Raw genomic sequence first — 25195 nt, 5'->3', positions numbered from 1 at the left:
AGACAAATTAATTATGTGTCATATATGGTGCCTTCCACATACAATCCACTGACTGCTATGTGTCTTAAAGGGGATTTCCTTTGAAGTTCCTCTGTGTGATAATGACTCAAGTCACTGAGACTACTTGTGTCTGCCAGATCCAAAAATAAATTGCCAAGGTTAAATATAGATTACCATCAAATGTTCCACACTGTGAACATATAGTCTGTCATCTCTCATTGTTTCTAATATATTACACTTGAGCACGCTACAGATGTCTTAACACTGTAACATGTTTGGTAAAATGACCATGTTCTTCTCTCTACAAATAAGCTCTCATAGTTTTAAGATTTTGTGCTCCCAATCAGGCAACATTAACTAAAAATTGATTTATACAGTCATCATTTAGCATATCTAATAGCTAATAAAATAGATAGCTAATCAATAATGAAGCATTATATGTTTGACAAGACCAGATTCCTCACTTACATTCCCATCTGAATATAAAAAGGAATTTTCATTGCATTTTCAAGTATGTAGGCAGTTACATACAAACTCTGGCAAACCGTGTCTTTATAGGCTTCACTTTGTGAACAGGGGTATTGGCATGCTAAAACAGGTTTGGGGCCAGTCCCCTTAGTTCCAGTAAAAAGCCGTTTTGAATGCTAAAGCAAACAAAGACATACTATACAGTTGTGTGCTTTGTTATTGTTTACAATACATATGGCACTGTTTAGAATTTTGTAACTATCTGACGATCACACCTATATGTGTAAAGCCTGAACTGTTGACCTGTAAGGAACACAAGTGGCCTGTGCAGCCATGACTCCAAAAACACTTAAAGCCTTTAGGATGAACTGAATGCATCATGCATCCAAGTACTCCTCATCCAAGATCAATGTCAGACCTGGTTTAATGTCTTAAGTTCAAAAGCCTTTGGATTTTTGGAGGATCACTGAAAAATTCAGACTCATATGAGTAAATGAGGAAGGAGATGATTTGCTTCTACAGACTGTGTAAAAGTGAACTATGCATGTAAAATAGGAACCCCAGTTGATGTGAATATAAAGATGTATTAGTATGTTAGCTGTGTGTTTGCCTTTACGTGTCTCTAACAGTTTGTCCCACATCATCAGTGTTTTAATATCGATTATTGTAGCAGACAACAGCACAGATAACCAAAATGTCAGACATGTTCTTTATTTCTGCACTCGCCCCGCCCCAATCCCTACAACACATGATAGTGCATCAAGCTGGTAATTGGCAGACAATTCTCTTATCATGACAATCAGTTCACTAATGTCTAGAGCTTCTAGTTTTGAATTCCATCACAATTACAAAAACACATTCACTGTAACTGCATTGTAAATCCACACTGCATATTTTACATTCATTCACAGCTCTCCCGGAAGTAAAAAAAAAGGAAATGTAGCGTTTTAGAACAGTGATCAAGCTATCTAGTCTTAAGAGTATCTTGCATGATTGCACAAGAATGTCACAGTGCATTTGTGACAAAGATGTTTGTAAGATATTCCATTATTCATAACATGGTTACGTGGATGAATCAATTACTTCCCTAAACTGACACAATATAACGGATCTTGGCCTGAAATTGTGCAGTACAAAGGAACGAGTGAAGGAAAGGAGAGTCAAGACATACTCCAGTGGTATAGACCTCATCAGCAAGGATGCATTACTCCCTTACTATGCACCAGTTGGCTTTTCTCAGTTACATTATTATGCTTCTGTACAGCTGTGCGTTCGGAGGTGAGTGCTCTTAATAAGCATACATTTAAAGTAGAATCTTGTATTTGTGTGTGTGTGTGTGTGTGTGTGTGTGTGTGTGTGTGTTTGTGTGTGTTTATGATATGAGAACATCTTTTGTGATAGAGTTCATATATCTTCAGTAACACCTTGTGTTTTTTTGTAATGCAGTGAACTCCAGTGACAGCAAGCTGAAAACATGCTGTTTCCAAACCAGTGATAAATATGTTATTCCGGGCAATATAGTGAAATGTGCCTATACTAAAAAATCAGGCCAATGTCTTGAAGCCTATGTGTAAGTAAATAAACCTACTTTATATTATTCCACTGTGACAGCTGGCAAAATCCCCAAAATCTTATAATTTGCATCAAAACATTTGAGCACCATTCAATATTTTCTTAATCAGAATCTCATTGTCTGCAGGTTTTTGTTCAAGAATGGGCTACATTGCAGCAGTGTAAATGCAAAAAACATCAATAAAACACTAACCAAGTTAAAAACGGTAACTGACATTTATCTGTATTTACTACTTCTATTAAACTCAATGTGCAAATTTTTTTTTTCATGGAATATCATAAAGAAACTGTAATGCTATCAAAAGTATTGTGTAGTACATGTTATACTTTGCTGACTTTAAAACTTATAAAACTGTATTTAATTTACTCAATAAACCTAAAACAAACTGTATTAATTTTCTCCCTCTCTTCAACATGTGCAACAGAAAGGAATAGTGTGTTCAGGCAGCCCCAGCTGACATTTTCGAATGGAGAATGAAGACAATGAAGTTCCACCTGCATGCTGTTCTTATATTAAATAATTGTTCTGCTAACATGCCAGTTAAGGTGGAATGACAAAAGACAACAAAAAGTATTTTAAATGTATTTTTGTATTCCTGCATATTATAGTATTTATTTTAATTTATGTTGAGCAAACTGCATATGTATACAATATTTATCTAATATTATTCTTTACACTCTGTATGTTTATTTTGTCACATAAAAAAAAATGTTATAAGATGAATAAATGCATTTTTATATTTATATTCAATAAAAAATTTAACAGTGGAGAAAAAGTTTTCTGCATTCATAATTATATTTTTGAGTTAGATTTTCTTGGGCCCTTGAGCAAGTCCCTCAAACATCGGCACTCCAGAGGTTCTATATCATAGCTGATCCGGTGCTTTGACCCCAGCTTCCTAACATGGCTGGTATATACGAAAAAATTACTTTTTCATGCTTGCCATTTTCTCAGTCAGCCTCATGAGTTAGTCACCTGGAAAGGTTTCCCAACATATTGAAAGAGTATCCAGAGGTGTTGAGTGCTTGTTGGCTGCTTTTTTTTGTTTTATTCTGCAGTCCCAAACCACCTCAATTCAATTTAGATCATCTGTCTTCTGATGCAGCACTTCATCACTCTTCTTCTTGGACAAATAGTTCTTACATAACCTAGTGGAAAAACTAGATGGGATTCCATAGTGCTGCAAAATGCTGTGGTAGCATGCAGGTTAATTGTGCACTCAAGTTTGAATAAGTCATAAACAGTATCACCAAAAAAAAAAAAAAAAAGAAACCACCCCCACACCATCACACCTCCACCCCCATGGTTAATGATGGAGCAATTCAGAAACCATCCATTTACCATCTGTGTGTTGAGAAATCTTTTAGAAATTTAGCTTAGTCCAGCATGATTAAGCATTAAAACAGCTTATGCCAGTATCATCTAGCATTATTTAGTTTATTTAGCATTAATATCAGCAAAATCAATATTAATCTCAGTAGTGATAGTATAACAGTTATTATGTAGATATACTTAGAATAATTTACTATTTACTAATAATTTTGTATTTGGTTTATGGATGTGATGAGGGAAGACATGCAGGGCTGGTGGTTTGAAAAAGGCAGATGTAGAGGACGGGGTGGGGGTGGGGGGTTGGGGGTTATGGAGATGGATGGTCTTCTGTGGCGACCCCTAATGGGAGGAGCCGGAAGAAGAAGAAGAAGACTAATATAGTATTTGTTAAATATATTACAATTTGAGCCACTAGAAAAGAGAAGTGTGAGTCACCCTGTGAGTGTATCTGCTCAGAAGACACACTCTGACTACGAACATATGTCTAACAAAGACTAATCAGGCTAAAGGACAGTTTACTTCTAAAGAAATGCCACAATTTGACCACAGTTTGACCTTTGTGTTCTTGCCAAAATTTTACTACAAAGGACTGCCTCATGCAGTCTCTTCTAAATAGTGTATGTTGAAAAGTGTCTGCCACTTGAACTCTGAGAACCATTTATGTAACTATTTATTTATTTATCCAGTTATCTAATCTAATCTAAGGTGCTGTAAATTGGCTGTTTCTGATGCTATGATTTGGTAACTTCCCTTACATTCAAAGTTCTACAGTAGGTATTTTTCGGATTGAATAACCTTCATTTTCTAATGTAGTGATGGATTGTCTTATCTCTTTAATTAACCAAATGTTTCTACAATATGGATTTGTACAGTATTTGAAGTAGCACTAATAGGGCTATTGACTCACCCTTTCCTTTACACAAGACAACTGATGGTCTAAAGCATATTAAGAGCGAAATTATTGATACAAATTAACTCTTGAGAAGACGAATTGAAAACCATTCCAAGTGAATACCTCATGAATCTGATGAGAGAATGCCATGAGTGTGCAAAGCTAAACGAAGCTACATTGGACAATTCAAAATATAAAACATATTCTATATTCTATATTTATATAACACTTTTTTGTTAGATAATTTTATGTGTGCTTTCATATTTTGGATGTCTTCAGTGTTAAGGTACAAAATAATAAAAAATAAGTGAAAAACACTAAAAGAAATGGTGTGTCCAAACTTTTGACTGGGAGTGTACATGTAAAAAAAAATTAAGTAATAAATAAAAAAAATAAAAATAAAAAAAAGATATATATATATATATATATATATATATATATATATATATATATATATATATATATATATATATATATATATATTCTTATCATAACTGTGTTGTGTTTACAGTTGTTTGGTATCCATGAGATCAAGTATTTTTAGCATAAGATCAAAAGGTCAAACAATGACATTTTTCACCGCCTTCTTTGCTCATATTTTACAAGGTTAATAATATTAGTGGGGGAACTAGATATAGTTTATTCAAATACTAAGAGTGTACAAGAGCCTCAACTTATGCCCAACATGCAACGTTACTTCAGGTAGCTCCAAAGCCCTTTGCTTGATCCAGAGCTTGGTTGACTTTGTAAAGTGTGACAAAATTACACATAACAGTTCTATAGTAGCAAAAAATATAATAAAAACTGCGAATTACACTAGTTGTTAAGTAATAAATTAAAGAGAGTAGTACGTATGTCAGTTTTTATGTAACTGGAATGCTTTGATAGTTTTGTGGATAGATACTGATTAAATAATTTGCTTAAATCTTACAATGTTTATGTCACTAATAATTTTTAAATTTGTTTTTCTAATGAATTTGTCTGTTTTAAAAAAAACTTAAATAAAAATCTTCAGTTCGACTAAGCATGTTTTTGTAATTTGTGCTGAAAATTTTTGTTAATATGCACGTGTAAATTGGTAAACAGACATGATAATCTGACATGCAAAGCACATGAGAAAATCATTTGCTTTGCATGTCAGATTATCACATGCAAACATATGAGAAAATTATTTGAACCAAACCATGTGCTTTAAGATATAGCAATATACTGTAGTCAACATGTGACATAAAATATAATAGTTAAAGTGTCTAATTGCAACCTCACTGTGTGAGTCATGTAATTTCCCAAGAACTCTAACATATTTTGTCATTATATTACATAATGACTTAACATCTTCTTGTTCTTCTTGTTCTTCTTGTTTTGGCTGCTCCCATTAGGGGTCGCCACAGCGGATCATCTGTCTCCGTACTTCTCTGTCCTCTACATCTGCCTTTTTTAAACCAACTGCTAGCATGTTTTTTCTTCACCACATCCATAAACCTCCTCTTTGGCCTTCATCTTTTCTTCTACCGCATTCTTCTACCGATATACTCCATGTCCCTCCTCTGCACATCTCAATCTAGCCTCCCTCACCTTGTTACATAATCTTATAAATTAATGTACTGGAACCTCTTTGGTTATGATTCGGAGTTTATTAGATTTATTAGAGTAATTTGTAAATTGCCCATTCAAGTTTAAATGTTAAAATTAATCATAGACACATCATTGCAGCCACATTCCAGAACTTACATATGTAACAGTTAAACAAAAGGCAAGTCAAGTCAAGAAGCTTTTATTGTCATTTCAACCACATAAAGCTAATGCATTACACAATGAAATGAAACATTGTTCCTCCTGTACCCCAGTACTACATACAACAGTAATCACAGAAAACAGAAAACACTAGTAAGTGTCCTCGCCACATAAAGTGCATTGTGTGTATCCTGGTGCAAACAGTGCAAAGACAACACAAAACAGTGCAAGACAACACAAGACAGTGCAAGACAATACAGGACAGGACAGTGTAAGACAAATACACAAAACACAAAATACAAAAAAGTGAACAGTAAAAAAATGGAAACAAAATGTTGTGCAAAAGAGCAATAGCAGCAATCCAGAAAAGATGTGCAAAAACGGCATGTAAACAGTTTATGGTAATTAAGTGATGTAATGTGAGGCAAATGTTTGCATTTAGAAATGATCTACAACCCTGGATTTAATTCTATGATCACCTGAACTATTCTTGGATTAACTAAGACAACATAATGAATCACTTTCCTGTCTAAAAGAAAGCAGTAAATCTGGATCAGTGAAAAATCTTCAACCCGCTTCTGTGCTCAACTTGTTTTCAGATGACTTCACATGGGTAGATCTCATGAAAAAAAAATACAAGAACACATACAGTAATGAACAAAAGTAAGCTATCTGCTTGTGTAATGAGACAAAAACTTGAAGCTGACAACTCTTTCATGATCATCAGTTTCAGAAAAAGGTGTTTCTTACTCCCCCGCTGCAAAACATATTCCCACCAGAAATGACACCACTATTTTGAGAATCAACATAATCACCAAAAAAGTCCCTTACTACTTTCAATGACACTGCTAATAATGCCAAAGGCACAGCTAATGCACTTGCACATTTTCCCCATTACTTCACTTATGTAACTTTTCAGTTCAAGCAGAGGCAATAGTACATTGTGCAAAGTCACTTACAGCAAGTTTTTTCCACTCATAGAGTTGGAACCCATTACATCACAGTCAATCCCTTTTCTAGAATTTCCATTCACAATGGAAAAAGATAGATGTAATTTATTCCCACATACATCAGATGCAGTGAAATTCTTTTGTTTAAATATAATACCTTATAAGAGTGGGTCAGAGCATAATAGAAATCGCATCATGCAATGGAAAAAGGTTGTTAGGGCTATTTAAAATAGGTATATAATATTTTATTTAAAATAGAATAGACATTCTATTTTTAAATATTTATTGATTGAAATATTTTTTTTTTATTTGAAGCTATTATTTTTTTAGCTTATAGGCCAATGAATATCCCTCTTGCAATACAAAAGACCTCAAGACCTTTGAAGGTGTGCTTAATTTTTTGCAGTGTGGCATGGTGCATTAACCTGCTTAGATTGCCCAATGAATACCGTTTCCATGAAGGGGTGTTCTCAGTCTGCAACAATGTTTAAGTCGGTGGTCCTGACAATGTAACAGCCACATAAATTACCGGACCTAAGGTTGCCCAGCAGTTAAACAGAGCATAACATTAACTTTGCCAGCTTGCCCCTTTACCCATATAGTATCCTGAGTTTGTGTTCACACATGCACCCAGACTTTCACATGATGTTAAAGAAAATTAGATTCTTAAGCCAAAGGACACCTTCTTCCTTTACTTAATGGTTGGTTTTCTGATGCTTATGCCCATTGTAGGTACATTGCAATCATTAGCATGGGCATTCTGATTGGTTTGCAGCTATAAGTTCAATATAGCATACCAATTTGTCTTTCTGTGTTCTGACACCTTATTATTATAGCTTGAGAGCTAGGATTGGACCAGGCTGGCTAGCATCTGCTCACCTCTGAACCACTGCATATCAGGAACACCCAGATGATGATTTGTGTTGGTAATTATTAGAGTTACTTAAATCCTTATGTTTGCCAATTCCTCTTGCTTCAAACTTTAGGAAATTACTGTTCACTTACAGGCTAACATACCCCCTCACAAGTGCCACTGTAATGACAATCATGTTATTCACTTTACCTATCAGGTTATATGTGGTTTACATTTAGCTAATTGGTGTATATGTGCACTTGAATATCTGTCAGTAAGGCAAAGGAAGCACACCAGTGTTGTCTTGTACCTTGTCTAGTTTTATGTAATTTACAATAGTGTCTAAAAATCAGTTGTATGTTAAGATAGCAGTGAAAATGTTTGGTGGAATTAGCTATCATACAAAATTGTTATACAAATTGTTTTCCTTATTTGTACAATTAAATTGTGTCACAAGATTGAAGATTTCACTTGGATGTCAGACAAAAGAACAAAATTATTATTATTTTTTTAAAGTTTTAATTTGTCCAGTATTAGTGCCATGATACCCTAGGATTCTTGATTTTGGATAAATTGAGTGCAGAAATATGTGGTCCTCTGATGTTGTAGCACATCCACTTCAAGTCTTCTGAGATGTGTTTAAAGGTGCTTGGTTGGTAATAAAACTTACTGTAGACTTCCTCTCAGTTCAGACTAGTCTCATCATTCTTCTCTACCTATCTCAGAAATTAGTTGTTTAAACTTTAGCCTGCAGACCCTCTAATCACAGGATGGTGCTTACAGTGTTTTTCACACACTTATTTGTACAATCTAACATTTTTTTTAAGGAAATTAGCAGTTTCTAAAATATTCAAACAGTCGCACTAGCACCAACCACTATGCTAAAGTCACAGAGATTTAGGTAACAGATATGCTAGTTATATAAATCTGTCACAGGAACGCTGTGTGTTAGAAAGTAAGTAATGGAAATCAAAAGTTTCGGTCAAAACTGGACTTTTTGGTATAAATAATGACTTTCACCCAAAACTGGAAAATACCCAGTTCAGATATTTATGGTAACTGAGACAAAAAAGATTTACCCTGTTGACAAAAAAAAAACATGCTCTTGAGAAAGAGTGGATGCTACCCTACATTTTATACTTCCTCTTTTTTGTATATATTTAAGATTACGGCTTGATCTTGAAAGATCAGTCACTCAGACACACAGAAAATGCTGAATAACACTGTAACACTGATGAGGAGCCTGGCTGCCATAGTCATTATTGCTTTTTCCAGCTGGACTGTAACAGGTAGTGGAATTTATCATATTTGATATTGTTTTAATGTTGTGTACTTGTGATGGGATACTTGTGAAAGTTTGCTAAAGAAAGCTTTTATACATGTGTTGGTTTTTTTTGTATTCTAAAATGTTGACTTTGGTGTATATTCAATTAGATGCGGAGAAAGTGAGCCCTTGCTGTGTTGCTGTCTCCAGATACATGGAGAATATTCCCATTACAGGTTACAAATTACAGGAGAGAAACATACCATGCGTTAAGGCTGTCATGTAAGTACAGTAACTCTACAAACGCAAAAATCTAAACAAAAAAAAGTAGTATATGAAATATACTAGTATATTCATTGTTATTATGACCTGTCTATTGCAGTTTTAAGACAGAAAAAGGACAGTTTTGCATTGATCCAAATCAACCCTGGGTGAAGAGGAAGATTATTGAGTTTAGGTAAGTTTTCAGTATTATAAGACACAAAACTGAAATACTATATATAAAGATAAAATAGTTTTTTTAACAGAAAAGTGTTTAGACCTGTGTCATTACATGTCAAATATATGTTTTTTTTTTTTCTAGGAAGTCACTTAAGAACAAAATATCTCCAACCTCTGCCCCACTGAATCAGACTTCCTCAGCAACAGAAAATTCAACTGTGCACTCCGGAGGAAAAACAACAAACCACAGCTCACTTCACTAAATAATAAATCGCAGTGATGTCTCTAACATGTAAAGCTAGGTTTATATTGTGTTTTAGTTTTCACTTTTTATTTATGCTTTTCTAAAATAACCTTATAAAATATCAGACTAGTTAATGTACTTATATGCAATAAATTATAATTTTTAGCTGAATACTAAGATTTGCTGTTGTTATATACAAATGCAACAAACATCATTCACAAATTCTGTTACATTTATGTTCACCCACATACACCTCATGAAGTATTCATATATGAGACTATGCTGTAATAATTTTCTCCTTGGAACTGATTCATTTTCTAGATTTAGCATCTTGCTCTTGACTGTGCTAGTTCAGAGGAACACAACCACCAGGTCATGACTCATTAATAGTTCATGGAAGAGTTGCTCTGTATGTACTGTATACAGTGCATTCAGAAGGTATTCCAGCCCCATTTAGTTTTTTCAATTTTGTGTTGTTGTAGCCTGATACTAAAAACATTCATATTTATTTTTTCTTCTTTAATCTACACTCAGTACCCCAAAATGAATGGGAGAAGAATTCTAAGATTGTCTGTAAGACTTTTTTTCAAATAAAAAAAGCTGAAATATTACATGTACATAAGTTTTCATACCTTTTACTCATTACTTACAAACCAGATTCCAAAAATGTTGGGACACTGTACAAATTGTGAATAAAAAAGTAATGCAATAATTTACAAATCTCATAAACTTATATTTTATTCACAATAGAATATCGATAACATATATGTTAAAAGTGAGACATTTTGAAATGTCATGCCAAATATTGGCTCATTTTGGATTTCATGAGAGCTACACATTCCAAAAAAGTTTAGACAAGTAGCAATAAGAAGCCAAAAAAGTTAAATGTACATATAAGGAACAGCTGGAGGACCAATTTGCAACTTATTAGGTCAATTGGCAACATCATTGGGTATAAAAAAGAGCCTCTCAGAGTGGTAGTGTCTCTCAGAGGTCAAGATGGGCAGAGGATCACCAATTCCCCCGATGCTGCGGTGAAAAATAGTGGAGCAATATCAGAAAGTAGTTTCTCAAAGAAAAATTGCAAAGAGTTTGAAGTTCTCTGTGCAATCTCTGTGCGTAAGGGTCAAGGCCGGAAAACCATACTGGATGCCCGTGATCTTCGGGCCCTTAGACGGCACTGCATCACATACAGGAATGCTACTCTAATGGAAATCACAACATGGGCTCAGGAATACTTCCAAAATACATTGTCGGTGAACACAATCCACCGTGCCATTCGACGTTGCCGGCTAAAACTCTATAGGTAAAAAAAAGCCATATTCAAACATGCACAGGTGTTTTCTCTGGGCCAAGGCTCATTTAAAATGGACTGTGAGAAAGTGGAAAACTGTTCTGTGATCAGACAAATCAAAATTTGAAGTTTGTTTTGGAAGATTGGGACACCATGTCATCCGGACTAAAGAGAATAAGGACAAGCCAAGTTGTTATCAGCGCTCAGTTCAGAAGCCTGCATCTCTGATGGTATGGGGTTGCATGAGTGCGTGTGTCATGGGCAGCTTACACATCTGGAAAGGCACCATCAATGCTGAAAGGTATATCCAAGTTCTAAAACAACATATGCTCCTATCCAAATGTCGTCTCTTTCAGGGAAGACCTTGCATTTTCCAACATGACGATGCCAGACCACATACTGCAGCAATTACATCATGGCTGCATAGAAGAAGTATCCGGGTACTGAAATGGCCAGCCTGCAATCCAGATCTTTCACCAATAGAAAACATTTGGCGCATCATAAAGAGGAAGATGAAACAAAGAAGACCTAAGACAATTGAGCAACTAGAAGCCTGTATTAGACAAGAATGGGACAACATTCCTATTCCTAAACTTGAGAAACTTGTCTCCTCAGTTCTCAGACGTTTGCAGACTGTTATAAAAAGAAGAGGGGATGCCACTCAGTGGTAAATATGGTTCAACCTTTTTAAAACGTGTTGATGCCATGAAATTTAAAATCAACTTATTTTTCCCTTAAAATAATACAATTTCTTAGTTTGAACATTTGATATGTCATCTGTGTTGTATTCTGAATAAAATATTGAAATTTGAAACTTCCACATCATTGCATTCTGTTTTTATTCACAATTTGTACAGTGTCCTAACTTTTTTGGAGTCGGGTTTGTAGTTTAAGCACCTTTGGAAGCAATTATAGCCTTGAGTCTTTTTGGGTATAATGCATCAAGCTTTGGACACCTGGATTGGGGGATTCTCTGCTATTCTCTGGTCTCTCCAGAGATGTTCAATAGTTAGGCTCTGGCTGGGCCAGTCCAGGGCATTCATACAGTCTCTGAACTACTCCTGTGTTTTTTTGGCTGTGTGCTCAAGGTTGTTGTCATGTAGGAAGATAAACATTTGGCCCAGACTAATAGGGCTTAGGTCTGGAGACATATTTGGCCACTCCATCACCTTCACCTTCAGTAAGGCAGATTTCATCTTAGAGGTGTGTTTGGGGTTGTTTTTTATTTTGGAAAACTGCCGTTTGGCCTGATTTCTGCAGAGAGGGCAACATGTTCTGCTCTAGAATGTTGCAGTACATGTTGGTCTCTAAACCATACAACATAGCAGGTCTAACCTTAGTCCTATAAACTTTCCCTTTCACTCTTGCAGACATCCTTTTATCACAAATCTTATCAACACTCTCTCTCAACACTCTGTATTTTGGGAATAAGTTAATTTTTTAATTGCAAAGAGGGACTTTGCAAATAATTGCAATTCATCTGATCACTCTTCATAACTTTCTGGAATATATGCTAAATTAATATTTGTGTCATTTTCCCAAAATTTTGGCCATGGCTGTACTACTACTGACATATAAAGCACTGAATGAATAGTCTCATGCCACAGTATCTGACCAAACTTTTGGTCCAATATGATCCACCACACCTACTTCAATCAAAAGATGCAGGCTATTGGTTGGGACCTAAAATAGTGAAGAGTACAACAAGCAGCAGAGCTTTCTCTTATAAAATCCTACAGTTATGGAAAAGCCTTCCGATTAGTGTTTGGGACTCAGACATGGTATAAGTATTTAAGTCCAGGTTGAAAACATTTTTGTTTAGTCAAGTCTTTTGTGAATAGGTTTTTTTTTAGGTAAAGGATCAGATCTGGAAGGATCATGTATATAGAATGTTTTGGTGAACTGGGATGCTTTAATGTTCCTTCAACACAAGATTGTTGATTGTGGTTATCTGGTCTCTTATCCCAAAGATGCCACATCTGTCCTACCTGGTTTGCCTTTTTAGAAGTGCTACCATACCAAGTCTTGACATAGTCCCCTCTTGCACCTTGATCACACTGTATAGTGTCTATAATTTTTAGATACATTACAAATACCGTATTTTCTGGACTATAAGCCGCTACTTTTTTCCCACTCATTGAACCCCGCGGCTTAAACAATAAAGCGGCTAATTTATGGATTTTCTGGGTTTTTCCCGTTTTCACAAGCTTCAAGCCAAAAAACTCAACCCCATAACATTAGACCAATGAAACTGCCAAACGGGTTCAGGTAAACCAATGAAATTCTTTATATTAAATCACGATCCCACTGAATCGGGCCGCACCACATCATAATTATGGAATATGGATGAGGTTCCTCTGACATTTGACCTGCCTCTTACTCGGACTGTCAACAGGAAATGCGAATCATTCTTCACGCTGAAAACAACCGGGCATGAAAAAACGCACTTCACCTGTGTTCTGAGCTGCACGGCATCGGGAGAAAAGCTTCACCGATGGTGATTTTTAAACGCACAACGATGCCAAAAGAAAACTATCGAGAGAGATTGTTGTGAAAGGAAGGAGGAAGACAGTGAACAATGACTTTCTTGGTAGGCTACTGTTAAAATACAAGTTGTGTAACAGACACTGTCTTTCGTTAAAGCATGTGTAAAGTTCATTAGTTTCACTGTGCGGCTTATAGACAGGTGCAGCTTGTTTATGTTCAAAATAAAAATCTTTGTCAAATTCAGTGGGTGCAGCTTATATTTGGGTGTGCTTAATAGTCCGGAAATTACGGTACATAATAATTTATTTTTATTTTAATTTGTCACCCTTCTACTCACCTTCTCAGTCTCTCTCTCTCTCTCTCTCTCTCTCTTTCTCGTTCTCATTCTTTCTCTCTGACCCCTTGGTGTACAAAATGTTGAAGACCACTGTTCTAGAAATACATCACTTTTCCACTTTTGCTTTACTATACCTTCACCTTATCCATATTTGTTGCCTAAAAACGTGTGTTGTAAAAGTATAAAAGATATATAAGGTACATGTTATAGCTCATAGCTTTATGTGTTTCCCTTGGAACTAAAAAATGCTATAGGTATTAGTGCAACAAGGTTTGACCTGCACATTTAAAGTCTCTATAACACTACTTTACAAATGTAACAACGGTATAGCAAGCAACTACAATCAAGTTTTGTATTAGAGCTTATGTTCTTGTGTTTTTTTTTTTCTCCTCACAACATTTTTGTTTGTTCAGCTGTAAACAAATGCTTTTCTGCTGAGTGTGTTCCTGAAGTTTCAGTATCAACTAGAGGTGTTAGCCATATTTTGAATCTGTGGTCAATCGCCAGAAAAAAATGCAGTGCTACAATTAAAGTGGTGAAATGCATTTGGCACGCTACTTATTTTCCTGTTGCTCTGCCTCAGTAATAAAAGAGAGGCATCCTCACAATTAACAAGCATTAGCTAAAACCTATCACCTGAGTGATCAACCCACTGAGAATAATGGATTGCAAGAATTGGCGCACTTTTTTGATTGTGCTGCTTGCGCTTTCTGGAAGCATCACCCCTGCATCTGGTACCTGTAAGTATCCCTGCAGGACAATGCATCACTAAATCCCTTCTATGTAAAGATATTTCTCTTTATCTAGAAAAACTATAAGCTATTGTATAGATATTTGCTTGCTGTTGGAAATTTATACTATCTTTTATGCTAAAGTACATTCACAGACACATAAATGATTTACACATTATAGAAGTGCAAAAGCTTCAGAGGTTTTACTGTGTCAATTGTATACTTTTAACTATAATTGAATTTCCGGGCATTAAAAATCTTTATTTTTTGAACCTTTTCAAGATCGTCGACCTTCCAAAGTTGGACTCGTGTGCTGTGAGGCAGTTTCCAGAGCAATGATACCGGCTCATGTAGAGCTTACTGCATACATGCGCCAGAATGCCCTGAAACCTTGTGTGGAAGCTATCATGTAAATCCTACCAAAACTCAATGATATTTCAAAAAGACAATTATTTAGAAAAATCACTATGGAATACTAAAAAAAGTAAACAATATTTCCTGTTTTTCTTTTGATTCTTTGTAGATTTTTGTCTGAGAATGAAAAATATTGCTCGGACCCTGCTGCACGCTGGATCTCAAAGAAACTGAAAGGTATTGCATGGACATCAAGTCACTCTACCTTTCCAAATATTACTCTAAAGTCTGCTTGTGTAATGCCAGTGTTTATCTTAATGGGATACACATGTACAAATTTCACATTATTCTACAAATACAGATTAGAATAAATAAAATATAGCACATCATTACTAACTAATGAACTTTTCTGTCATACAATGCATGTCTGAAATAGTACAATGTCATGTTGTTGACTTAGGATGTATCTGAAACTTGCAAATTGCAACTGAAAAGTTAATCTTAACCTTGTTTTATAGTTGAATTTGCCTGACCAGATGTCATCTGATCTTTCTTACAGGTTTGAAACAGATCAAGGACTGAAAATGCCAGACAACTTGCTTGCAGCAGCTTTCCTGATTTTTTTTCTGACACATATTAAGAAAAGGTTGCATTACTTTTATTTTTACTAATTTTGCATTATTCCTTATATTGTTATGCCACTTTGTGCATGGACTATTAATAATAAAATTTTATTTTGAATTTAAGTTTTCTACCATTTTATGTGATTATTATAGTTTTCAATAATGTAAACATATAAAACTATCTGATTAGTAAAATTATGATGCAGAGAAATACATAAAATTTTAATTCTTACATAAAGGACATGTAGTACACATTTTACTACATTCTTAGAAGCTTCAGGGCTTCCTTGTTGTTCCCCTATATAAATTCCTCAAATTATTGCTTATTATTTAGGATTAACAAAATTGCAGAGAAAACTTATGAAGACAACCCCAGAATTATGTTATGCAGAAATTAAATTGTATTTTTACCACTAGGGTTAAATGCATGTAAACAGTCTACATTATAATAAGAATAAGAATAAGAATAAGAATAATAAAACACTTGCTAAATGTGTCATTTTGTTGCTTTTGCAATTTAGTGACAAATGATTTTATCAGATCTAATCAAAATATGATACTGCAATTTTTTATTACATTTTAATGCAAACTATGTTCAATGACCGAGAAAGCTTTAAAGCTAATATAACACACCACCTTTACTATAAACCAGGAATTATTTGGAAAAAAAGATGAATTAGTAAGGCTTTTATTTGGTATTTGAAAGCAAGCTAATGGCTATGTTTCTTTGTATTACCTGGTGTGGATTTTAGCCAATGTGCTAACACTAGGTTTTGTCAAACAAAATAAAAAGACTAATTATTTAAATGCACAGTTAACACTGGTCAGAAATAAATGCTTAAAACTATGAGGCATTATCTCTCCTGAGGAATTCTGACTGATCATGCTTGTTGCCACAGGAACCCTTGAACAACCCTACGTTTTTCTTTAGAAAGTATGACCAAATCTACCCAGGTAGATTTGCCCAGGTTCTACAAACATTCGGATGCTTGTTTATAAGATATTATGCTAATGAGAATCGTGGATGAATGCATAAATTGAAAAATGCATAGGGATAAATTGACAGATGGATGAACATACAAAGATCACAAAAACCTAATTCCTTCACCACATAGAGGCAAAACATTTAAACCAATAAAATAAAAGAGCCTATGGGCACTTTGATTAGCATAGAACTGGTATTAATACAATATGAGTCAATGATTATAAAGTCACTGAATCTGAAATTAATTTGTAAATGTTTTTTGTGAGGTAAATGTACGCATCCAAAAATTGCTAGAGAATAATTTTAGTGAGGTGAAATAAATTTAAAAAAGTAAAAAAAATTTAATAAATATTTGTTAGCATGATAATATAGATATCTAATCATTTGTGTTTCTCTCTTCCTGTTGCCCTTCTACTTTCTCTCTCCTTCTCTATCTCTCCCCATCTTTTTCTGCCGAGTTAAACATGCTCCTAAGGTACCAGTTACCAGTGATAGTAGCCGTTCATGTGTGTGTGTGTGTTTATGTATACAAAAACACTGCTCTCTAAGTGCATCACCTGACCACTTTCGCTCTACTGTACATCACAACCCATATTAGATGCCTACAGCTTATAACTTCTAATTGGAAAACATATGATTGTTGTCTATATAATATTTATTGTTGAAGCTTTATGTGTTTCCCTGGACACATAAAGAAAAAAAAAATGCTACAGGAATTAGTGCAGTTCAGTGGTTGGTGTTGCATGCTCTATGTCTCTAAAAGACTGCAGTAGTTTACAAATCTGACACTGCTAGCAAGCAACTACAATGACGTTTTCTCTTAGAGTTTATGTTCTTGCCATGCTTTTCTCTATTCACTTTTGTCCTTTGTCGAGCTCTAAACGCATGCTTTTCTGCAGAGTGTTCTGGAGTTTCAGTGTGAACTAGAGGTGTTAGCCATATTTCAAATCTGTGGTCAATCTCCAGGACAAAGAAATTTAGTGCTACAATTAATGTAGTGAAATTGTTATGGCACCCTACTTATTATCTGGTTGCTCTGCCTCAGTAATAAAAGAGAGGCATCCTCATAATTAACAAGCATTAGCTAAAACCAATTACCTGAGTGATCAACCCACTTAGAATCATGCTGGGTTGCAATATGAATTGGTGCATTTTTGGTTTTGTTGCTTGCACTTTCTGGATGAATCACTGCTGCATCTGTTACCTGTAAGTATCCCTGCTAGACAATGCATCACTAAATCCCTTCTATGTAAAGACATTTCTTTTCATCTAGAGAAAAAAGACCTAAACAATTGTATGTATATTTGGTTGCTGTCGGAAATGTATACTACTTTATATGCTACATTCACATGCGCAAACATGCTTTACATATTGTTTAAGTGCAAAACATTTGAAAATGTTGAGTTTTGAAGATGTGTTTGAATTCAGAGGTTTCACTGTAACATTTGGATACAGTTAGCTATAATTGAATTTCATAACATAAAAATGGTTATTTATTTATTTAGTAAAAATGCCATATTGCTGACCTAGCAGGGTTGGTCTAATGTGCTTTGAGGCAGTGTTTAGAGCAATAATACAAGCTCATGTAGAGCTTACTGCATACAAGAACCAAAATGCCCAGAAACGTTGTGTAAATCCTACTAAAAATCTAACATTTTCAAAGTAAAACTGATAAAAAAAAATCACAGTAGAAGACCGGAAATAATGTAAGTCTTATTTTACTTTATTTTACATTCTTTGTAGATTTTTTTTTTTTTTCATGAAAAATGTTGCTCTTACCTTGCTGCACCCTGAATCCTAAAGAAACTGAAAGGTATTGCAAGAACGTTATGTCACGCTAACTTTAAATCTAGTATTCTAAAGTCTATTATATAATGCATATTGTCAGAAATCTTACAGTAACAGGATGTGGATTTAGGATATAAATTAATCTTGATATAAATTGCAACTCAAATGCTAAACTTAACCTTAACTCAAACTTAAACTTAACTTTGTTTTTTTTTTTAGTTTAACTAGACTGACTTCCATCTGTCTTGTTTTTCTTTTCTTTTTTTTTACAGGTTTAAAAGAGATCAATGAATTTATATGCCAGACCTTCCTGTTTATTTATTTATTATTTTTTACTGTAAGCTTTACTGTATCCCTTTAAAGCCTTTATATCCTTCTATGTGATTCCTCTGGGATTTAGAATATTGTAGTGTACTGATACAACTATTTGATTAATAAAATAATAATAATGCAGAGTACTACAATTTGCCCTTAAAACTTTATTCTTCTAAAAAAAAGGACATGTAAAGTGTACTTTAGTACACGTTTACTACATTCTTAGAAATGTCAAGGCTTCTTTGTTGTTTCCCTATATAAATTCAAACAAATGAGTGTTTCTCTATTATTAAGGATGACAATTACATTAATACTAAGTCTAGAAAGAATTTATCAAAACAACTTATATTAAAAATGTGTAACATCTGGGTAATTGATGGCAAACTCAATAAATAAAATATCTGCACATTTTATTATAACCATTTGAAATGTTTGCGTTGTCACCACCAGTGTTGGGCAACAATAATTTTAAAAGTAACGCATTACAATATTGAGTTACTCCCCAAAAAAGTAACAAATTGCGTTACTTAGTTATTTTTTATATAAAGTAATGCGTTATATTACTTGTGCATTACTTTTGCATTACTTGTATCTCTTTTACGCCTTACAGGTGTAACAGGTGTAATATAGATAATTGCCATTAAGAAATCAGTTATATTAGGGCAAAAGACATGTCTTAAACATTTAAAATGCTTAATAACTTCTGAGAACAATACGATGATCGAGTAAATTTTGACCAGAAGGCTGAACACTTTCCAGTCGCACTTCTGTACACTGCTTTTCAATCTGCCTTCGCCATCAGTAATGTAACTATCTTTCGTGTTTATAAGGTTAAGGGTGTGGGATGCACACCGGTGATGTGGAGGGAGAACATACCTTTCGCTGTCATCACGTAAAACATCGTGCAATTCCGTAAATATGACCTCGTCCTCGTCTACATCATTCTCTGCTTCATCATCAGCTTGAAATATTCTCAACGCTTTTTACAAAGTTCGCGCTATTATCAGTGACCGTGGCAGTTTATCTTCCCACAAAGAGCAAATGAGCTGTGAATTTGCTCTCTTTCTCCGCTGCGATGGCATCGTACATGTGTCTCCCACGGAGAACTTTTATTCTGAGCAGTCCATAGATCTGCAGATGTCGGCAAAAGTTTTCTATATTTCTGTCTCCATTTCCATATATGCAACATTGCATAATGTTGCATATATTCAACATTACACACACACACACACACACACACACACACACACATCTGTAGTGCTGTGCTTTACATGCAGATGTTTTTTTTGCAGTTGACAAGAGCTTTTCACCAACACATAATCTACACTTAATGATTATTCCTTTCTCCTTTTCCTTGACTATTTCAAAATAATAAGAATTCTTCCATCACAGTAAAGTAATTCTCTGGTTTGCCATCTCCGCTTCTGACCAGCTTCTGTTCCCGTTGCTCGCACGTATGAGTGCGTGACTATGTTAATTTTAATTCAGTATTTATTTTTTTATGCAAAATAATTTAACTGAAAAGTAACTCGCATTACTTTTTTTAAAAAGTAACTCAGATATTAATGTGAGATTTGTGATAGTATAAACACTGGAACTACTTTAGCAGCAATTTGTCAAAACAGCAGATTTTTGCAAACAGTTAAGGAGTTAAATGGTTAATTTGTTCATATTTCTTTGTGTGTGTGTGCATGTGTGTGTGTGTGTGTGTGTGAGAGAGAGAGAGAGAGAGAGAGAGAGAGAGAGAGAGAGAGATAGAAAGTCCAGTCCCCTTGTATTAAGTAGTCTGCCACCTTCAATGCTGCAGAAATGTTTCTGTACACTTCCCCAGATCTGTGCTTCTATACAATCTTGGCTCAGAGGTCTACATACAATTCCTTGGGCTTTATGGCCTGGTTTGTGCTCTGACATGCACTGTTAACTAGGGGAACTAATATAGACAGGTGTGTGCCTTTACAAATCATGTCTTATCAACTGAATTTACCACAGGTGGACTCCAATCAAGTTGTAGAAACATCTCAAGAATGATTAGTGTAAACCATGATGCACTAATTATGAGTGTCATGGCAAAGGCTGTGAATACTTACTGTACATATATATATATATATATATATATATAAACACACTATATGGACAAAAAGTAAAAATAAAATAATATATATATATATATATATATATATATTTTTTTTTTTTTTTTACTTTTTGTCCATATAGTGTGTTTTATATATATATATATATATATATATATATATACAGTGCCCTCCACAATTATTGGCACCCCTGTTTAAGATGTGGTCGTGGACTTCTAAAAATTCTCCTTTTTTTTAAAACAACATAGAACCCAAATGCAAAAAGAGAAAATCCAACCTTTATTTAAGTACATTACTTTGGTGGTAAAAATCACACATTTAGAAAAAAAAAAACTTGAAATCATGTGTGCCACAATTATTGGCACCCTGATGTTAATACTTTGTACAACCTCCTTTTGCCAACAAGACAGCACTTAATCTCCTCCTATAACATTTCACAAGATTGGAGAACACAGAGAGAGGATTTTGACCATTCTTCTTTGCACAATCTTTCTAGATCATCCAGTGTCCTGGGTCCTCTCTTATGCACTCTTCTCTTTAGCTCGCCCCACAGGTTTTCGATTGGGTTGAGGTCTGGGGACTGAGATGGCCATGGGAGGACCTTGAGTTTGTGACTGCTGAACCACTTTTGTGTAGATTTTGCCACATGTTTTGGATCATTATCCTGCTGAAAGACCCAATGACGACCCATCTTCAGCTTTCTGGCAGAGGCCATCAGGTTTTTATTTAAAATATCCTGGTACTTCAAAGCGCTCATAATGCCATGCACCCTAACAAGGTTCCCAGGGCCTTTGGAAGAGAAACAGGCCCACAGCATCACAGATCCTCCACCATACTTCACGGTGGGCATGAGGTGCTTTTCGGCATACTCATCTTTTGTTTCGCCAGACCCACTTAGAGTGTTTGTTGCCAAAAGCTCAATCTTAGTCTCATCTGACCAAAGCACACGATCCCAGTTGAAGTCCCAGTACCGCTTAGCAAACTCCAGGCGTTTACGTTTGTGAGTGTTAGTGAGAAAAGGCTTTGCATGCCTCCCAAACAGCTTGTTGGCATGTAGAGGCGTCTGATGGTTGTTTTGGAGACTCTGTGACCCCAAGATGCCACTCTTTGATGCAATTCTGTGACGGTAAGCTTGGGAAATTTTTTTACTTCTCTTACCATCCTCCTCACTGTGCGTTGTGGCAAGATAAACTTGGGACCTCTTCCAGCCTTGTTTGTCACTGTTCCAGTTGTTTTAAACTTCTTAATGATTCCTCTGACTGTAGATACCGGCAAGTTAAGGCGAGTGGCTATTTTCTTGTAGCCATTGCCTGACTTATGAAGGTCGACACACATCTGCCTTACTTGAATGGTGTGTTCTCTTGTCTTTGCCATGTTGACAAATGGGTAAGAGAATTAGGCCTCTGTGTCACGTTATATTTATACCCCAGGGAAACAGGAAATCATGAATTACTAATTAAAAGTCCCTAGATACCCTGACCAACCTTTAAAACAATTAAATTTTTCAGAGGAATTGTTAGGGGTGCCAATAATTGTGGGACACATGATTTCAAGTTTTTTTTTTTCTCTAAATGTATGATTTTTTTTACCACCAAAGAAAAAAAAAAAGGAGAATTTTTAGAAGTCCACGACCACATCTTAAACAGGGGTGCCGATAATTGTGGAGGGCACTGTATATATACACACTATATGGAAAAAAGTATTGGGACACCTATTTTTCTTAGCCATATGTGGTTCTTTTCCAAAATGTAATTGCATTGTTGAAGGCAAACATTTGTATAGGATGTATTTAAATATGGTAGCATGAAACATTTCCGTTCAGACCCAATCCAACATGACAATCTCCCTGTGCACAAAGCAACATCCACGAAGATATGCTTTGAAAATCTCCTGCTATAGCGCTCTTTCCCTGAACCCTATTGAACACCTTTGGGATGAATTGGAATGCTGACTGCACCCCAGACCTCCTCACATTACTTACATCAATACTTTAATAACACACTTGTGTCTGAATGAGTACAAATCTCTGCAAACACACTTACATTTTCCCAGGATAGTGAAGGGATTTATAAGAGCAATTGGGAAAAAATATTGAATGCAATGCTCAAAAAGCACATACCATACTTATGATGATGTGCACGCAAACTTTTGGCAATAAACTCCTGCTCTAATACATCACCTGACCACTGCACTACTGTACTTATACCTGCATTCCTATTTTTCCCTAACACACTTTATTACTCCTAATTGGAAAACCTCTATTTGATGTAACATAATATTTATTGTAGAAGTCTAGATGAGATGAGGCATCTATAACTTTATACGTTTGTGCTTCCCTGCAAACTAAAAGATGCTACTTGCTATTATAGCAGTTCAACCGTTTGACATGCTTGCCCCATGAGTTTATAAGACATTTTACAAATCTGACAACAGTATAGCAAGCAACTACAATAAATTTTGTATAACAATTTATATCATGTTTTTTTTTTCCTTCACATCTTTTTTGTTTGTTCAGCGGTAAACATGTGCTTTTCTGCTGACTGTGTTTCTGGAGTTACAATGTGGGCTAGAGGTGTTAGCCATATTTCAGAACTGTGGTCAATCTCCAGAATGCAGAATGCAGTGATACAAATAGACGTGTCAAAACATTTATGACGTACTATATATTTTTCTCTTGCTCCACCTTGGTAATAAAAGAGAGGCATCCTCACAATTAAAGGGCATTAGCTGAAGCCAGTTATCTAAGTAATATTTCCACTTAGAACCATGCTGGATTGCAAAAAGAATTGTCACACTTTAATAGTTGTGCTGCTTGTACTTCTGGGATGCATCACTGCTGCATCTGGTAACTGTAAGTATCCTTGCAATACAATGAATTACTTAATACCTTCTATGTAAACACAATTATCTTCATCTAGAGTAAAAGAGAACAAAAACATCTTTAAATTCAGAGGTTTTACTGTGACATTTTGATACTGCTCGCTACAATGTAATTTCTTGACTTAAAAATAGTTCTTTATTTTGTACAAAACTAATTCTGTCTCAGATCGCCGACCTACCAGAGTTGGTCTCATATGCTGTGAGGCAGTTTCCAGAGCAATGATACCAGCTCATATAAAGCTTACTGCATACAAGCGCCAGAATGCCCTGAAACCTTGTGTGGAAGCTGTCATGTAAATATTACTAAAACTTTATAACATTTTTAAAAACTCTTAAAAAGAAAATCACTATGGAAAACTAAAAAATAATGTAAATAATATTTTTTTTTTTTTTTATTCTTTGTAGATTTTTCTCTGAGAATGAAAAATACTGCTCTGACCCTGCTGCACGCTGGATCTCAAAAAAAGTGAAAGGTATTGCATGAACATCAAGTCTCTCTTTTAAACTATTACTTTAAAGACAACCTGTGTGATGTCAGTGTTTATCTTAATTAGATAAATATGTGAAAATATTACCTTATTTTACAGCTAAAGATTAAATAATAATAAAATATAGGACATTATTAACTTAGTGACACATTCACTGACTGATCAACTGAAATATTACAAATCAGGATGTGGATTTAAGATGTAAATAAATCTTGTGATAATTGCAACTAAAAAGCTAGACGTAACCTAATCTAGTTTTAACCTAATTTCTAGTTTTAGTTTGGTAATTCGTCTGAATTCAGTTGTTCTGGTTCTAACTCTGATCTTTCTTACAGGTTTGAAGGAGATCAAGGAATGAAAACATCAATCATATTTTTTTTGCATCAACCTTTTTGTTTTTATGCATAGACAATAAAAAAGTTGCATTGTTTACCTTTTCAAATTTTATCATGACTGTAAGCTTTGCTATAACCCTTTAAAGCCTTCCTATAATTTTTAGGTGATTCCACCAGATTTAAATAGTTCACTGTTTAAAATAATGTGAACGCCAAACAAATTGATTAAAACAAATTAAATACGACATGTTACACTTTAAAGTACATTAGAGTATTTACTTACTTGGTACATATTTAATGCAACTACTTTGTCATTCCATTATGTATCATTAAGGACAAGTAGAATGCTACCAAATCCTGAGAGAGCTTATGAAAAGAACTTCTATTAAAAATGTGTAATATTTCGCTAATGTATTTCAAAATGTAATTTAATTTAAATATTCAATGTAATAAAAAAAGAATTTCCTTGCAAAATGTGTTATTTTGTTTCTTATTGCACTTTGATGTCAATTGATTTTATCGGATCACTACATTTAATGTACTTAAAACTTATATTGTCAATGCATCTATAATATGATTTATATTACTTTAAAACAATAAAGAAGCAGGTATGGAACCATGTGCAGACTAATTTCTAAAATAAAATGTAATGAAATGTCCAGTGACCAAACAAGCTCGTAGACTATTATTTTACAAATCCACTTTCTATAGACCAATAAGTAGCTGGAAAAGAATTG

At 34.7% G+C, this 25195-nt stretch overlaps 3 protein-coding genes across 3 annotated transcripts; all 3 read left to right on the top strand.

Annotated features, from left to right (window-relative positions):
* The first annotated feature begins 8986 nt into the window (after nucleotides 1–8986).
* LOC124375423 (C-C motif chemokine 24-like) lies at nucleotides 8987–10362 on the top strand. Its single transcript, XM_046833759.1, has 4 exons — nucleotides 8987–9091; nucleotides 9237–9348; nucleotides 9449–9523; nucleotides 9650–10362. The coding sequence occupies exons 1-4, from the start codon at nucleotides 9013–9015 to the stop codon at nucleotides 9768–9770; spliced, it is 387 nt and encodes a 128-aa protein (XP_046689715.1). The 5' UTR covers nucleotides 8987–9012; the 3' UTR covers nucleotides 9771–10362.
* A 4086-nt stretch (nucleotides 10363–14448) lies between these two features.
* Nucleotides 14449–15700, top strand: LOC124375424 (C-C motif chemokine 8-like). The gene is made up of 4 exons (XM_046833760.1): nucleotides 14449–14609; nucleotides 14883–15009; nucleotides 15124–15191; nucleotides 15514–15700. The coding sequence occupies exons 1-4, from the start codon at nucleotides 14531–14533 to the stop codon at nucleotides 15534–15536; spliced, it is 297 nt and encodes a 98-aa protein (XP_046689716.1). The 5' UTR covers nucleotides 14449–14530; the 3' UTR covers nucleotides 15537–15700.
* Nucleotides 15701–23445: 7745 nt separating this feature from the next.
* On the top strand, nucleotides 23446–24932 carry LOC124375451 (C-C motif chemokine 8-like). The gene is made up of 4 exons (XM_046833806.1): nucleotides 23446–23606; nucleotides 23802–23928; nucleotides 24041–24108; nucleotides 24459–24932. The coding sequence occupies exons 1-4, from the start codon at nucleotides 23522–23524 to the stop codon at nucleotides 24479–24481; spliced, it is 303 nt and encodes a 100-aa protein (XP_046689762.1). The 5' UTR covers nucleotides 23446–23521; the 3' UTR covers nucleotides 24482–24932.
* The last annotated feature ends 263 nt before the right edge of the window (nucleotides 24933–25195 follow it).

The sequence above is a fragment of the Silurus meridionalis genome, chromosome 21 (genome assembly GCF_014805685.1).
Source record: "Silurus meridionalis isolate SWU-2019-XX chromosome 21, ASM1480568v1, whole genome shotgun sequence".
In the NCBI taxonomy this organism is placed as follows: domain Eukaryota; kingdom Metazoa; phylum Chordata; class Actinopteri; order Siluriformes; family Siluridae; genus Silurus; species Silurus meridionalis.
Note: the sequence above shows the minus strand (reverse complement) of the source record. Positions and strands in the feature narration are given on the sequence as shown.